This window comes from Gouania willdenowi, chromosome 8, assembly GCF_900634775.1.
Source record: "Gouania willdenowi chromosome 8, fGouWil2.1, whole genome shotgun sequence".
NCBI classification, from domain to species: domain Eukaryota; kingdom Metazoa; phylum Chordata; class Actinopteri; order Blenniiformes; family Gobiesocidae; genus Gouania; species Gouania willdenowi.
In genome coordinates, this window is record NC_041051.1 from 13,662,369 (window position 1) to 13,679,309 (window position 16,941).

The following is a 16,941-nucleotide window of genomic DNA, read 5'->3' on the forward strand; positions in this document are numbered from 1 at the left end:
ATCGGCAGATCATTCTTAGGGTTTGAGGATTCTAAAGGTGCAGATGAAATTGATGTTATTTATAAAACAGTAACACAGTGTCTGAGAAGCTGTACTGTTAAAGCGTTGAATCTTGAAATAAGAATCTGATGTTGTCGTGTTAGCCTAGTGTTGATGATCACATTTTAGAATGTGTGAAAATTATACTTATTGCACGACAACTTAGATGGAGCTGCAGATCTCATCCTTTATTTACTACAACATGCATGATGACATTTTTAGAAGGAAATTTGACTTGTTGATAAGATGTCAAAACATAAATTTGAGAGATTTCTGTGTTGGTTGAAACCATTAGAAAATCTAGTCTACGGTATTACATGTGACTTCCAAGAAGACACGTTGATAAGGGCAACCATGCTCTGTCCTTTAACACAGGGGAGGTAAATCGTTTTATCTTTACCTCATCTGTCACATCTGTCTCCTCATCAGCTTTATTATCTGTCTTCTGTCCACAGACCCGCTCATGCCTCTCTCGGTGCACCCCCGCCTCCCACCTGACGCCTCTCCTTTACTTCTATCCCTCCCTCTCTCTACCTCGTCCCTCCTCCTCCTGCTGTGCTCTCAGCTCACTCTCATCCCCTCCACACACAGCATCCAGCCAGCATCCTCCCCTCTCCACTCTTACCTCCACACTCACCACTTCACGCCTCCTTTTCAGCTTTTCTTGCCGCCTTCCTTTCTATCACCTACTAACACATATCATCTTCTGCATCTCCCCCCTCTCTGTTGAGTCTCTCACTCCATCTTTTTCCATCCTTCGTTACACACTAAGTTCCTGCTGTGTTGCACAAACACATACTCATGCTGATTGGCACCCAAGGACAGAGCACCCTCTCTCCCAAACCGGCTACTGGGCAGTCCAGTCCTGTAGCTGCGCTTGTTAACTCTGAGCTCTGCTGTTGAAGAGGACAAGAAGCAGACCATGGAGCACAGCCACATTTTCCCCGTTTTCTCCCCAAATAGGAGCACCTGGAGCACAGGACAGAATCCCCAGGAGGTTGCCCAGGGATGCCCCCTCGGACCACTGCCGGTCATCTTCTACAGTGTTCTGCTCTGTCTTGGCCTGCCAGGTAAGACACGCATGCCAAGGTCTGTGTGTGCGTCTTGTCACATCTCATTCTGTGTAAATCTCTGCTTGTTGCTGATTAGAGCCTGCACCAATGGTTGGCAGGAGGTATGCTTTGCATCTTGATTTTCTGTGCACTTGCCTGCAGGACTGAGTGATTGTGTCATGCACATGCTCATGGGTGTCACTTTGTGAACACTGTTGATTTGTCATTCTGACCTTGTGGCTGTCACTTGCATGCGTACGTACTTTGTAGGCATTCGTCTGTGTGCTTGAGCTCGTCTAGAGTTTGCAGCTCATTAGTCCCTTCATGCTCCGTGTAATGAAACATGTTATCAAGGAAAAGCTTCATCTGTTGATAGGACAATGTAACGTTACGTGGCTTATCTCAATGACCTCAAATGATGACACTTATTTTCACTTCTGTCACCACACTACACTAGATCAGTTCTCTGTTTCTCTGTGTGATCTACATCATGGTCTTCTACAGGCAGGCGCAATCTTTGTGTTTGAGTGTGTGTGGGTGTGTGTAACAGGGACAGACAGGGAGACAACTTGGAGGTCAGCTAAACGAGGGACATCCATCAAGGCTTCTGCAGATGTTAAAAAGACTGTGAGATGCACGTTCACTACACACCATCGTTAAATCAACGCACATGCAATTTGTTTGCTCACTTTTCCATTTCTAGTCCTATGGCCAAATATTTCACTTTTAACATATATAAGTGAATGCACATGGTGAAGCTGTGCATTTTGTTGCTGCCTCAAAACTAGCAAGTCGCGGGTTTTAGCTGTGGAGTTTGCATGTTCTTGTTGAGCCTGCATTGGTTCACACCAAGATTTCTGATTCAAAGACATGTTTGTGTGCTTAGATTGAGTCTCTGAATTGACTGCAGAAGTAAAGTTGTAAATGACTGTGTTGCTCTGTGGTTAGTAATGAAAAACCTTGGACACATGGTAAATCCTAAATGACCTCTGAAAAGGACTGATGTAAAATGTTAAGGTTTGAGCATTTGATACATGACCTCTCTCTCTAGAGTCCGTGTGTCTATCTAAAACATAACCAACATAGTTGCAGGGATTAACAACAGGACTCAGATTTCCTACCACGATCCCGTTCCCAAGACATTAACCTACAGGTTTTACATTTCCTCCTGCTCCAACACACCTGAAACTAATGAAAGTGTATCATCCATCTCTGTCAGAAGGAATGCTCATTCTCTCACGCAAACGTACGCACAAGACGTAAATACATGAAGATATGGACATGAAGCTTTAACAACAAAGACAATACTGAGAACTAAGAATTGACAACCAACCATAAACTCTTTTCTAAAACCGGGCTGACATGATTGAACAAAAAATAACACTTCCCAATATAAATCGAAGCCCTGAAAACAGGTGAAAGTACTGACTCCACAAAACCCCAAGATGACAGATAAACGCTAAATTGACCTCAACTGAAACTCAAAATGAACAAAAAAAACAACCACCAACGGCCAGATAATGACAGTCATTGTGTCACAAGGCCAATAGAAACAGCCAAACAAATTCTTCTCTTTTTATTTGACCACATGGTTCCATTATTATAGTAATGTAAGCACCTGCAGTCAAGGGGAGGCAAGTGAGGCAGCGCCTTGCCTCTTATCCACTAAAGAAACAACAAATATTAACAAAATGAATTAAATGTAAACATTGATTCACTGACTGGTTGAATTAACCATTTTGAAGATTTCTTTAAAAACGGCTGAATTTTTACATTTTTAGTTTAAATAAGGAAATGAACATCACTGTGAGGCACAAAGCTACAGCCTTGGATTGCACAATCACTCGTCAATGGTGCTGCATGCTATGAGATCACTGTATGTTACCAACATAATGTTATAAAACACATTCATTACACACTGTGGCTCTCCATAATTTTAAATGATGTATACATTATACATATGTAATGTGTTTAATCTATCTGATTGCTCATAAAACCACTGTAAAAACTGAGTGAGCCCAAAGATTCCTGACCATTGTGATTATTTATTTTTGGAAATCAAACCAGTCCATGGCCACTAGGGTAGTCATTTGTGTTGGTATTTTTAGTGAAACCAAAGTATGTGAATTATTATTATGAAACAATATTTCTAAAGATGTTCAAGGTTAAAAAAAAGGTTTTAATAAGAAATACGACTAGATCTGCAGGCCACACTACAGCATAGTATTCATCAAACAGTGAGGTATAATGATATTTTTACATATAAAGGTTTACCTTCGGCTACGACAGTATTATATTCTGAATGTCCCACAGTGGAGTAAAGTAGATAATAAAGGCAACTCTTTTAAAAGAGGGGGAGAAATACCAAGATAAATTGTAAAATACAAAATTGCTCAAAAAAAAAAGGAAATCCTTGACATTGGACATTGAATGGTCGCAAAATCAGAGAGGAATTTTGTATCTATTTCTTTCTTAATATTACCAAAAAACTCAATCAACGCAACTCTTACATTGACACATAAAAACCCTCCTCCTTTATCCACTATAAGAATGAACGCCCTAAATGCATAACTTATAAGGAAAATTTTCATAACGATTGAAATACAATGTTTCACTTATTTTACCCGTAGCAATACAAGCGATCAAGACAGCCTGTGGCGATACTTCTACCTTTAAAGATCTATACTGTGTTGATTTTACTGCTTGGGGAATGCATTTGTAAACCTGATACTGGGAAAGTTAGTGCTCCACCCTCCCTGATTCATGATGACAACCCACGATGCGAACTCCAGCTGTAAAGAACCCACGAGACTGCCTTGAATACTGCACAGTTTTCGTTCTTGTATTGGCAAATTGAAATGCTGTGAGGTTAATTCTTTCCACTAACATTTCTGCTGGAGTTTAATTGGATTTTGAAACCAAGTCGTCTCCACAAATGCAATCAGCTGTTTGTTAATTCTCAGCCAGTGACAGTAACGCATGAGGCATGGTTACATGAATCTTGCCATGTATTGGAGGCTTTGGGAATCGGGTTTGACGCTTTGCAGCAAGGTAAACTTGTTCAATCGCGATGACAGAGTTTGTTCCACTGTGAACCTGACTCATGAATGTTTCATGAGTGCAGCATGTGTGAGTTGTAGATTTGTCACAGAACTGTAGCTTTGTTATGGAGCTTGAGATTTGTGTAAAAACCAGCATCAGTGGTATGATGCACTATAGGGAAAAGCTTGGATGGGGGCGACGTTGCAAAGAAGACGAAGGCAGGTAATGAAAAAATTGATTACCCAAGTCAAGTGACCATGAAAGACTATTGTGACCATGAGAAATGATAAACTGAGATTGTAAAGAGAGAAAAGTAAGGACAAGTTAGAAAAGGAAAAAAGAACATTGGAGGTAAAAGAAGGATCAGAGTGCTAATAGAGAAAGAGAGATTAATAATGATGGTGAAGTCGCACCTCTAAGAGCCCTGAGTGGAGGCGCTACAAGCGACGGTGCTAAAATGAATTGCCACATTTTTAATTAATTTCTAACTCACTCTTTCCTCCTTCCTTGTCTCTAAACCACAGAGCTGAAGACAGAACAGATGTGTGTGAACATAGCAAACAGCATGGTTGGCTGTATGGTACAGTCTCTGACATGTTGGGATTACATGAGTAAAGCCTGCTGTACAGTACGGCATCTCCCAATGCATTAACATGCAAGACACAAACTGTAGAGTGGGTAACCATCAGCTGATGAGCAATGCTGAGGAGCTTAATGGAGGTCCGGGAAAATGAGTCGTCTGAGCCTAGACATCTGTTTCCACGGGACTCTCCGGCTATAATACTTCCAGGTGAATTATCAGATAAATCTCTGTGTTGAAGATAGCGTGATGTGTAAATATTAGCTTTGACGAATAGTTTTTCATTATCAAAAATGGTGCAACAGGGTGTTTTCTCAGCTAGTAGGCTGTCATAAAGCCAGCCGATATCAAGAGATCTGATCCAGTTCAAAATGTTTGTTTTAGATAACTTTTTCCACTTATCACATTGATTTAGTTGAATAAAGGCACTTTGTTACTTTAAACATTTCATTCATTGTGGTATAAAAAGGGAGACACTTTAAACATTGGGGCACAAGGTGGCTTATAAAAATACACAATTTGAAACATTAAGTTAAAATTGTCTCTTGGGTTTCTGCAGGATAGGATTAGATCTGTTGACTTCATGTGACTCAGACAGAAAGACTTCAGTTAGCGGTTGTTTGGCGTGAACTCCATGTGTGACAACAAAAGCTCAAAGGTCTTTGTTTTCTGTCACTTTGTGTGAACCTCTCCCAGGTTCTGTCTTCCATCTGCACGTTCACCTACTGCAGGACATTTTCTCACTGTAACAGATTTTGTGATGCTGTCAGCAGTATGACCAACACCCCTGTGATTTGGAGCCCCCCCACCACCACCACCCCCGCGCCCCACCCCAAAATGAAAAGGTCAGGCATGTTGATTGCTAATAACCTGGACTCCCACACTGGAGCGTGGGGCGGGTGTCAGCTGCAAGTTAATGGAGAGATAGGTTTCCATTAATTTTAAGGTTAAGCTATTGATCTTTCAATCTTCAGCAGTGACGGGGCATGTGTGGTGGGACAGCATGGTAAACGGTACTATCACTCCAAAGGTGAAGTTTGTGATTAGATAACAAAGAGATGTAAAGAGTGCAGAAAGCTATCCAGATGCTAATGGACAAGTGAGGGTTGCAGTGTTTGGGAATAGATAATAAGTAAGGGTGTAACAATTCATCCATTAGATCGATTAATCTATTTATTCCTACGATTCAACTACAGCGATCTGTGCTTGGCAAGTTGGCCTTCTTGGTTCATTAAGCGATTCAAAATCATTTATAAAGGTAATCAATCTATTGTGTCGATACAAGGAAAGATGGAGATATTCTAAAGGAGTTGCTCTCTGTGTCCACCGTCGGCCACCAGGCCTTCTGACAGCGTTCACTGCAACAGCAGCAGCAATGTTAGCATTAGCTCATTAGCATTAGCTCTGCAGAAGCTGCCTCAGGCTCACCATCATGTTAAAGCGAAAAGTAGCGAGGAAACTGTCACCAAAAGATTTAGGGAAGCAACTGGTTTACCACCCTTTTTTCAGATATTAGTGAATCCGCCCCTAAGTATTAAAAATGAGAGCAGAAAAGTTAACATCCTGTTCATTTAAACTGGAATGTTGGTTGGACTTTATTCAAATAAAATGTGAATATATTTGTCATTAAATGTTGTTTACTTGTTATTGGCCATAATGAATTCATAGACGATTCCCTTACAAGAAACATCAGGAATCTATGAAACCTGGCCTGTACTGTACAGTATTCAGGTTTATATTTCCCAGTCACACTGGTTGAATTATTATTTTTGGCTAAAAAGTTACTGAATCGATTCGTATTGAATCGTTCTAAATCAACCAATGTCATCCTTGAAATGAATCGGCAACAGCAAATTGTGATTTGAATCAAATCATTGCTAAAACAAAACGTTACACCCCGAATAATAAGCATGGGAGCCTGTCATGAGTGGGACGTTACAGGATGGTTGCAAGAGGACAGAGGAAGGGATACGGCCCTGCTACAGAGGCACTGTTTTGGAAAAGCGAGACTCAATCCAACGCTCAGTTATGTCATCCAGTTCCTTGGACATTATGATATTATTTCTAAGAAGACCATGCAGGAACATTACGGTGGACAGATTGTGATAACAATAATAATTATTATTTTTATACTTTCCCCTAAGTGTTGCCGTGTCGGTTCCCACAATATAGCAGATGCTCGAGGGACCAATTTTCGGGGTTTTCTTGCTCAACGACAAATAAGAAATCAGACATTGAAAATTTTGGTCAGCTGAACATTTAGATGACACTATCAGCTTTGGATACCTTTACAGCTGAACAAGGAAAACGCTCTATGACAGTAACGATCGGATGCCTTTAAGTATTCACTACATCACAGTCTGTCAAACACGTCGAGCACCACAAGCATGCATTTAAAATGCTAATTCTTGCACATGCAGCTTCTGAATCGTCTTTCTTTCCTCCTAGCAAAGGTTACATAACAGTCTTTAAGTTGAGTTAAGTTGTAATTTGGGTTGAGTGTCCATTGAGCGTGGGTGACAGTGTTTCACATGCTGTGCTTACTAGCTGCGCCACATCACTGCAGTTTAATATCTGATGTGAGGAGAATCGTGTCTAAACTCCCTCTGTGGTATGTGTGTAGAATGAACGGCTGCTGAGTTGAGTCGAGCACTGCAGTCATCAATATTATTATCATCAGCTCACAAGGCTTCTTTTTCTCTTCATGACGAGTCTAAACTCTAACTGCCTGATTCAGAGTGAGATCATACTTTAGTTATAGGTTCCTTTAAATGTTCCTTACTACAGACGGCACAGACAATAAGGCTTGGCTAAAATGAAAGCTACTGGGTCATTTTGTAACCAAAGAGCATTAATAGGAAGGATGTCCTTTTCAGCAGCCTTTGATGTTTCTTCTTATGATGAGGGGGAAATCAGCATAGTCTTTATGAAGCATTATTTAAAAATATTCATTGCATCATCTTTGTGGCAGGGATGATGTCCTGGTTTTTGTTCAGAGGAATTAAAAGCTCTCCCTGCTTTATGTCCGGTTGGACACTCATATAGGAGACAAAAGGGAAACGGTTGTCATCAGGAACAAAGTGCCCGTGACCTTTGAAGCAAGCTTTGATATTCACCCCTTCTCTTCGTTTCCTTCTACCGCCTCTTCTTGATTACTGTGTGTCGTCTCATTCTGGCTTTTTCTCTAATCCTCTTCTCCATTCCTCAATCACCTGCTCCCTTTCTGTGTGACCTTCCTCAGACCACTCTTTCTTTCCCTCTCCATCTATTATCTCATCATTCTCTTCTGCTTCGTCTCTATTTTATTAGACTCTTGATAAGCCGTTAAGCCTTACTTCAATTTCCTCCAAATGACAAAGATTGAAAAAAAATGAAAGTATCATCTTAACCTAAATACTGCAATTCTTTTATATTTTATTGGATTAGAAAGACATCGACTGTCTCTTTCTACCTTAGAGATTGACTGTTTCTTTGGTTTAATCTCCAGTTGTCTAGGGGTTAAAACTCCCTGTGCCATTTGTCAGCCGGCCATCTGAACACGTCTTTTTACGGGATGAGTCAGCCTCGTTCCACACCTCAGGGAGCATGCTGAGCCTCGCTCTCTCCACTAAACAACGTCAATGGCTCTGTCTCCTGTTGTATTAGAGGAGCAGTGGGGGGGCTCCCACACAAACAGACAAAGTGGTCAGTCATCTTTTTCACATGCACACACAAACTGAACGTTAACACACGCACGGCTTAAAATTGGATCACCAGGTTAGTCTTGCCAGCTTCCACAGCTGGATATTGTTTCCCCTGCAATTATGGAAATAAAAAAACTAACAATGCACAATCCCTCCAGCACGTGTTTACAGTCCCTGCTGAGAAGGACCCAGTACTGCAACCTCTTTTACCCCGCTGCACTCTGAGCAGATGGATCGTGTTTCAAAAGCAACAAAATAGTGTAAGACTCAACTGAAATAAATGGTGGTAGGGGTCAATTACATTTTTCAATTACAATTTCGACTTCAATTATCCATGTTCAATTCCAACTCAATTATGATTACGGTGATACGGCATTTTTTAAATTACAATTAAATTTTTTTTAAATGTATTTTTCCCCTGAATATGCATTACAATTTTGTTTTCAATTACTAAAGTTTAAATTCAATGAATCACAATTAATAACCCCATAACACGTAACTTTCCTCTTGTGTTGGCTTTCTGTTTGCAACTCCTATGAAAAGTTTTGACCCATGTCTTAAATCAGCTGTAAAATACATTAAAAAATACTGTTTATCATCTTGGATACTTTGTTAGGCTTCCTTCTCTATAAAAATATTGATATTAATATATTTGGTGTGGGTGTTTGAGCCTTTTTTGTGTCAGTATACCCCTGATTTAAGTTTTTTTTTAAATGGTTAAGTTATCTTAAAGAAAACGGACAGTTAGAAAGTTTAATATCAAACATTTGAATGATTTTTAACTACGTATATATAAGCCATAGAACAGTATCATGGTTCCACAGGTTTGCGTTTGATTAAATTGTAATTGACAGTTTTCACAGAATTTCCATTCCAAATACAATTACAAAGTCAGTTACCTGAACTCAATTACAAATTCATTATGATTACAACAGCAACAGATTTTTCAAATTACAAATACAACTATAATTACGTCATAAATGTAATGAATTATCAATTACACAACATGGAAATGTAAATCCTGCAAAGGAACCCCCTTTGTTTTTCTGAGGCATCAAAGTCTGGAGATCCTTTACAGGATAATACACAACCAGATGCAGAGTGACGGACAAGATGCACGAGTCGAGTCAAACTGAAACGATTCTGGTAAAATGCTTATGAATTTCTACCAATTATTAAAGCTTCTTCACCTGAGGGTCACAGGGGGGCTGTAAAGTATATATATATATATATATATATATATGGAATATGAAGAAGAACTGATCATTATTCCCAGAGCATAATGAAAAACCAAACTGAGCCTATCTACTTCTGTGATGTTTGATTGCTATAGAGAAAAAGTTATGAGAGAAAAGAAACAATAATAATAATGATTACAAGATAACAAAATAAACCTTATTTTCTTATTCAAAACTTTTGAAATCAGTCAATACTCCTACATAATTCTGTGTTGTTGAGGACAAAGTTTACGATGCTACCCACAACATTGTTTTTATTAGATAAAATCATGCCTCATTGAATCATATAATCACATAATTTACTCCAAAAAGAAAGGAAACATGTCAAAATTGCCACTAGAAATTTTGTTTTGGTCTCCACTGTAAACTTCAAAGACAGTAATTCGGTTGACCTATGCGTCATCTTGTATAGTCATCAATTATCTAGTAAGTAAGTTGTATTTATATAGGACCCTTCACAGACAAAAAGCCACAAAGTGCTTCACAACACAGCTTAAAATCAAAAAGTACACAATATACAGTATAGAATCAAACAGTACACACAAAAACATAATGTCATAGCAGCCCAAGAAAAGCTAATTAAAAGCTTGAACAAATAAATGAGTCTTTAGGCTTTTGAAGGTGTCAACAAAGTCAATGAAATGCAGAGAGAGTGCAAGATTGTTCCAAAGCCTGGAAGCAACAGCCTGGGTGGATCGGTCTCCTCTGGTCCGAAATCGAGTTAGAAGAACCATCAGCAGATACTGATCCACAGAACTCATAGCCCGAGCAGGGGTGTAAGGCTGGATCAGATCACTGATGTAGGAAGGAGCCTGACCCTGCAAGGCTCTGAAAGCTCGAACGAGAATTTTAGAATTGATCCTGTAAGACACTGGCAGCCAATGAAGTTCTTTTAGAATAGGGGATATGTGAGTCCTCCTATTTGTATGGGTCAGGATTCTTGCTGCAGAGTTTTGCACTAGTTGCAGTTGAGACAGCTCTTTTTTGTTTAGACATGAGAATAAACTATTACAATAGTCTAAACGTCAAGACACAATGTCATGGATGATAAGCTCCAAATCATTCTGAGACACCATTTTCCTGAGTTTGGAGATGTTCCTGAGTTGAAAGAAGCAGTTCCTCTGCCAGCACTCATTTCTTCCTACTTTTTCTGCAGCAACCAGTGTTGCTTTTGTCTGAATTATGGATTTTAATTCTTCATATTTCAAAGAATTGTTCCTCATCGTGACAAAAGTTGCTCTGCACAATTTCTCCTTGTTTGTGATTGGTCAGATGCTCCAATCTCCACCTGTTTTATGTGAGCGCGTACGCATTCAGGTTGAAATCACCTGGGTTAATCACTGGGTTAATCACTTCATAATGGTTGTGCTATAGTGATGTACATCTCTTTAGCCTCATTTAGAGGGTCAAAGTTGAAAAGGTTATGATTCCTCCCTCCCTTGTTATTCCACATTTTGTAAAACGTAAACTCCAAACGGGTGACTGTGATATTAGGCTTTACACGATCAGGATTTTTGGGCCGATCACCGATCAGCGAGTTAAAAAAAATAATATCACTCATCACCAATCCGATCATATGAATTCAGGTTGTTTTTTTAGGTACCAACCAAATTCCTTCGGTACTCCCTGATACAGATTCATGGGAAATCAAACGGTGCCATGTGACTGTGAAGGAGTGGAAGAGATAAAGAATTTCCATGCAGGACCAGAACATAACATTTGTTTTCAGTGTGTGTGTGGGTGCGTGGCCCTTTAACTGCAAATGAATGTGCTGGTCGCTCGATAATGTGCGAAGTGAGGGAGCGTATGTGACCGGAGCAGATCGATTATAAGCTGTATGCTGTTTTTGAGTGATTGGAAAAAAAACGTTGTAGCTGTTGAATTAAACCGGAGTCCCATGTCATACTCAATGACTGCTGTGAAGCAAAGGAGTTAACCCCGAATCTGAGGATAGCTTCAACGACAAGAGAGTTGGAGATGAAGCTGTGCAGGCAGACCACACTGGAACTACATGAACCCTCCATCAGCATTAGCATTAGGAGCAAATACATATTTCCTAAATGTGGCATGGCAGAAGCTGCTGTTGCTTATAGTCTTTATTCACAGGTGCACAGCGGATGTGGGGCACGTGCTTCTGTGTCCACCACCACCCTGAAATGATCAGAAGTCTACGGTATAAAAGCGAAAGTCAATGAGTGCATCACTCCGCTCTATGACTCTCCATTTTAACATGCTCGGGCTGAATAAACAAAATATGCACGAACGCACGCACACACATACAAACAGACACTAACAGCAGACGCTGTCCCCGCTTTCAGAGCCGGTAGACTTGGGAAGAAGTCTGGCGCTCAGCTGCTTCGCTACAACCGAGACATTTTTGCCGTTCGCGCATAGGTTTTCACCTTTGTGCAAAAGTGAAATAAAGCCGTGTCACGTAAGGCAAACAACTCTTCAGTGTAAATGAGACGGATAAAACAATGCAATGGGAGCATCTACAGAAAGTTTCATCATGACAATGACATCATTGATCGGATCGGCGAATTAAGACATTACAGCCAATCACATTAATTGCATAAGATGTGAAATAACGGCCAATCCGATGCAACCGATGAGATCAGTGTAAAGCCTACCGGATATATTTATCCAGCTTCGTAGTACAGGCCCCAAAAGGATGAAAGACAAACCAAAAAAACACATGAAAGCAATTTATTCCTGAATAAGTGATCGAGGCGTGTGGTATTGACTCCACATGTGCTCTCATATCGACTTGCTGAGTCTTGCAAGCAGCTTTTACACCTTATTTGTGGTTATTGAGGCTGGATGTTTAATGAATTGGCATATATCCGCATGTTTATGTGTGAATATTAAAAGTCACACTTATATAAAATAACTTAGTATGTCTGTGTGCTTTCTCTCAGTCTTGCAAGCAGATCTTCAGTCATTATCTGAGGGCGAGTTTCTAATGTGTAATCAGTTGATAGCGCCTGAGGCTGTGAAGTGTGAAGCACCAGACTCTAAAGTGCCATGTCTAATCCATTCCCAGATCAGTTATGCAGACAGGAATGGGATCAGTCTCACACGCACACACGCACACACACACACACACACACACAGTGGCAGCTGCTAAGTGCAAAAGGACACTTGCCTAAAGGCGCACACTGAACATTTATGCTACACAACAACTGATTTTTGCATTTGTATTTGTTAATTGAATAAATTATTAGAGCCTGACACCAGACGTCTTGGAATTTTTAATTTGTGTCAAATTGTTGTTTTTAAAAAAATATAAGACGAGCATGTCGGAATAGGTCAAATACATGAGCAATACAGTGCAACAAAATTGCAATATAAGCAGCGGTGTTGCCTGTTAATGCTGTGGTTGTGTCTCTTTGTGGGACCTTAATGACCTCTGTTTCAAAAAGAAGACACATGACTAAACCAGGATATTACATTTTCACTTAAAATTGTGTGAAATACCTTGTTGTAGAATCTAGATCTGGTTTGGCAATCGTCACTGCTCCCTGTTGGTCTTCATCTTAAAAAATAAAGCAGAAAAGGGAGATAGATGGCTCACTGAGGTATTGGATGGTTAAATCATACCCTATCCAACAAGACAGGAAAAGCTTGCACAGACCAAATAAAAGGTTGGACAAAGGTGAGTGAAAGAAAGAAAAATGTCTAATAGATGGACTCAGGTGCACTGACTGAAAGACTGCTGCTTCATAGAAAGGGAATTATAGCTAAAATAACTAAAACATAACATTTTACTCTGATACTCATGATTATACTCCCTCCAATGTATAACATAATTAAAATATATATTTAGAGAGATTTAAAAAAAAAATTACAAGATTAATTGTCCACCATTTCGTCCCTTCTTGAAAAATTTGGTAATACATTATTCCGTAGTTTATTTGAGCTTCTCTGCATGCAGCAATTTTTTTTCTGGCATTGGATGGCGAAAAAAGGTTTTTTTTTTCACTGTTGAAAATTGGTATTTGAAAATGGTTTGTGTCACTGGAAAAATGTAGGTCACCATTGGTGACTAGGCCACAATAAAATCCATTTTTCTCTTTAATGCTGTCCCTTAAACGTTTCATCAGTTCCAACCAGGCTCAGTTTGTGAGAATGGTTCTATCTTTGTGTGTGAGGGATTTCTTTTCAGTGCTCCAACTCGCTCTGATAGTCCACAATTGTGTGCGTGTCTTTTTTGTCTGTTTTATAAGTCTCTGAATTAAAGAGAAATTTGGCGGCTTGTCGAGGTGTCCTTGGTCTTCCTTTCAGCTCTTGGAGAAGCTCTGAGACTGTCTGTTATGTCATGTTTTTGTTTTCTCTATGCTTCTATATGAATTTGGCCAAAGGCAGAGACACTGCTGGAATTACAGAGCAGAGGTGAACAAAATAGGGCACAACAAATTAGAGGAAGATTACAGTCAAAGAGAGCTGGGTCAATAACTGCCCTAGAAAGATAGATCCTTTTTATTTTTGGCTAACACTGTGAGAAAAGGTTGCATGGCAGGGGATTTATTTTGCATGCACTTTGTTAAAATGCTTTTAGTTTTGCATGTGATTACTCACCAAACCCTAGATTTACCTGATGTAGAAAATGTCTCTTTAGTGTCAACTCTCTTGCTGTCATGTTTATGGCTGACTCTTTCACTTACCTGCCTACTAACGCTCATTTTCCTTGTTTTTCCTCCCTGTCCTAACTTTCACCAATCCCTTCCTCAATGCCCCTATATTTTCTCCCTCCACGTCAACTCCCCTGTTCTCCATTCAACAACCCTCCTCCCCATCATCCTCTGCTTTACCCCCTCCTCTTAGCTAACGTCCTAACAGTGGTAATCCTGTCCCAGCTGGTGCTTCGTCGTCAGAAGTCATCCTACAACTATCTCCTTGCTCTGGCAGCCGCTGACATCCTGGTTCTTCTGCTCATAGTTTTTGTCGACTTCATATTAGAAGACTTTATTTTGGCAACGCCACTGCCGCCATTGTTGAACAGTGCTGTGCAGGTCTTGGAGTTCTGCTCGATCCACACCTCCATATGGATCACCGTACCTCTCACTATTGACCGCTACATTGCTGTGTGCCACCCGCTACGCTATCACTCAGTGTCCTACCCAGCCCGCACTCGAAAGGTGATATTTGCCGTGTATGTTGGGTGCCTAATCTCGGCTGCACCTTATTACTGGTGGCCTGAGCTGTGGCACAGCCTGCCAGGTGTTGGGGGCGGTGACAATGATGGTGGTGGTGGTGGTGGAGTAGAGGGCAGCAAGAGAACAGTGGTCCAGCACGTCCTGGTGTGGGCCCACTGCGCTACTGTCTACCTGCTCCCCTGCACCGTCTTCTTCTCCCTCAACGCCGTCATCGTTCGAAAGCTGCGCAGACGTCGCAACTGTTTCCGTCTCCGTGGTTATTCTACCGGGAAGACTACAGCAATCCTCCTTGCTATCACCTCTCTTTTTGCTGTGTTGTGGGCACCACGTACCCTCATGATCCTTTACCACTTCTATTCACCGCCCCCCGCCTCGCCGAGCGCCGGCCAACTTCTCCACATGCTCACTGACTTGGCAAACATGCTGGCATTGCTCAACACCGGCGTCAACTTTTTCCTCTACTGCTTCATCAGTAAACGTTTCCGGAGCATGGCGGCCAATGTGCTGCGTGCGCTAGTCCACTGCAGGAAGCAACAGCAGCCGTTCTACGCCAGCCACAATTTCTCCATCACAAGCAGTCCTTGGATCTCTCCAGCCAACTCCCACTGCATCAAGATGTTGGTGTACCAGTATGACAAAAATGGCAAACCAATTTGTATTTCCTCCTGAGTGTTGAGCCACCAGCTGCCGTCACCACCGCCAGTCGTTGAGGAGCACATGTTGCCTTTGTCTCCATAGCAACTTGTCATGCTCACATGAGACCCTTTTGTGGTTTGAAAATGTCAACACGCCTGGAGAGCGCAGAGGTGTCAGCTTAGTTAGTTTTGAGCGATAACAAAGTGGCTCGCTTGTTGTACACCATACAGGGCGGAAAAACAAACAGCAGCTGTGCGGAAAACAGCCGCTCCAATCCTCAATAAAGTCTTTGAGAAGCAGCGACTGGCATCAGATCGAATCTGATTGTTAAGAAATCCAACACAAAAATGATTTTGTGTGTCTATGACTGTTAGAGAAACACTGATGGAGGGTTTAGGCTATAATTTGTGATACTTAAAGTGATAAGTAAACATTCTGGGCCTGTAACAGTTGCTCTCTGATGGCATCTGTATAGCAGATGTAACTTTCTGTGCCGTTGATTTTAGTCGCTTTGTCCACTCATACAGAGCCTTTACCACTGATCTTACGGCTCACAGCAGGCATCTTTAGTGATGTGGAACTTTCTGTACAATTACACACAGGAGCCATCTTTTAACATGGTAAAAGAAGATGTTGGATAGTTAGAATAGTTCTTTCTAATTGTCCTTTTGTGGCTGTGTGTGCAGAGGTCATCTTAGCACTTGCCATGGCCAACAAAGTCAAAGAATACTCCCATTCTGTCTCATTCTCCACACTACTGTTGCCATTGGTGTAATATGTCATAATTCTAGACTTGACTAGTAGACCTATTGTACATCTGTGAAATGTAAAGATTAGGGTGGATGAGACTCCAAGGTGTTACTAATCTAATTATCACATATCTGATATCAGAGGAAGTTTCTCTTATTAGATAGTCCCCTGTTGTCTGGATCAGTATAATGGATGTTACAGAACTTCTCATAAACCCTTTAGGTCTCTATATAAATCTAAAATTGTGTTTAATCCTATTATTTTTATCCTATTACAGTATGCAGCCGCGACTTTCAACATCCCTGTAAAACTCTGTACCACATTAAAATCACATACAGTACATCACCGTGCTGCCAGGTAGAAAGCCATAAGTATTCATATTTACACAGCATACACTGCATAGCCTTTTGAGAGCAATGCACATTTATTGTGTTGAAACTTTGGAGTGTTTGAAGGCTTCATTAATGCAGTGAGAACGAAGAACTGCCCAAAGAAAAAAAAAAAAAAACAGTTTTCTGTTACCCTGCTTGAATCTAACAAATGTTCTTTGTGTCTTTAACAATGATAAAGACATACATGGCAACAATCTAAATTCACTGAGACACTTCATTAGGAGTGAGTATAGTGTTTTTAAAATGTATTTTAAACTATTATATTAGGCATAAATGTTTTTTTTTTTGGAAGGGTGGAATGATTCTACTGTGAAAAATCCTGCCTATTTTTGGTAATCAACTATTACATAGCGAACCTTCATAAAACAGCATG

At 40.5% G+C, this 16,941-nt stretch overlaps 1 protein-coding gene across 1 annotated transcript; it reads left to right on the plus strand.

The window, feature by feature from the left end:
* The first annotated feature begins 641 nt into the window (after positions 1 to 641).
* Positions 642 to 15,653, plus strand: gpr139 (G protein-coupled receptor 139). The gene is made up of 2 exons (XM_028455732.1): positions 642 to 1,109; positions 14,459 to 15,653. Exons 1-2 carry the CDS (start codon positions 962 to 964, stop codon positions 15,457 to 15,459), a joined length of 1,149 nt encoding a protein of 382 aa, XP_028311533.1. The 5' UTR covers positions 642 to 961; the 3' UTR covers positions 15,460 to 15,653.
* Positions 15,654 to 16,941: the final 1,288 nt, after the last annotated feature.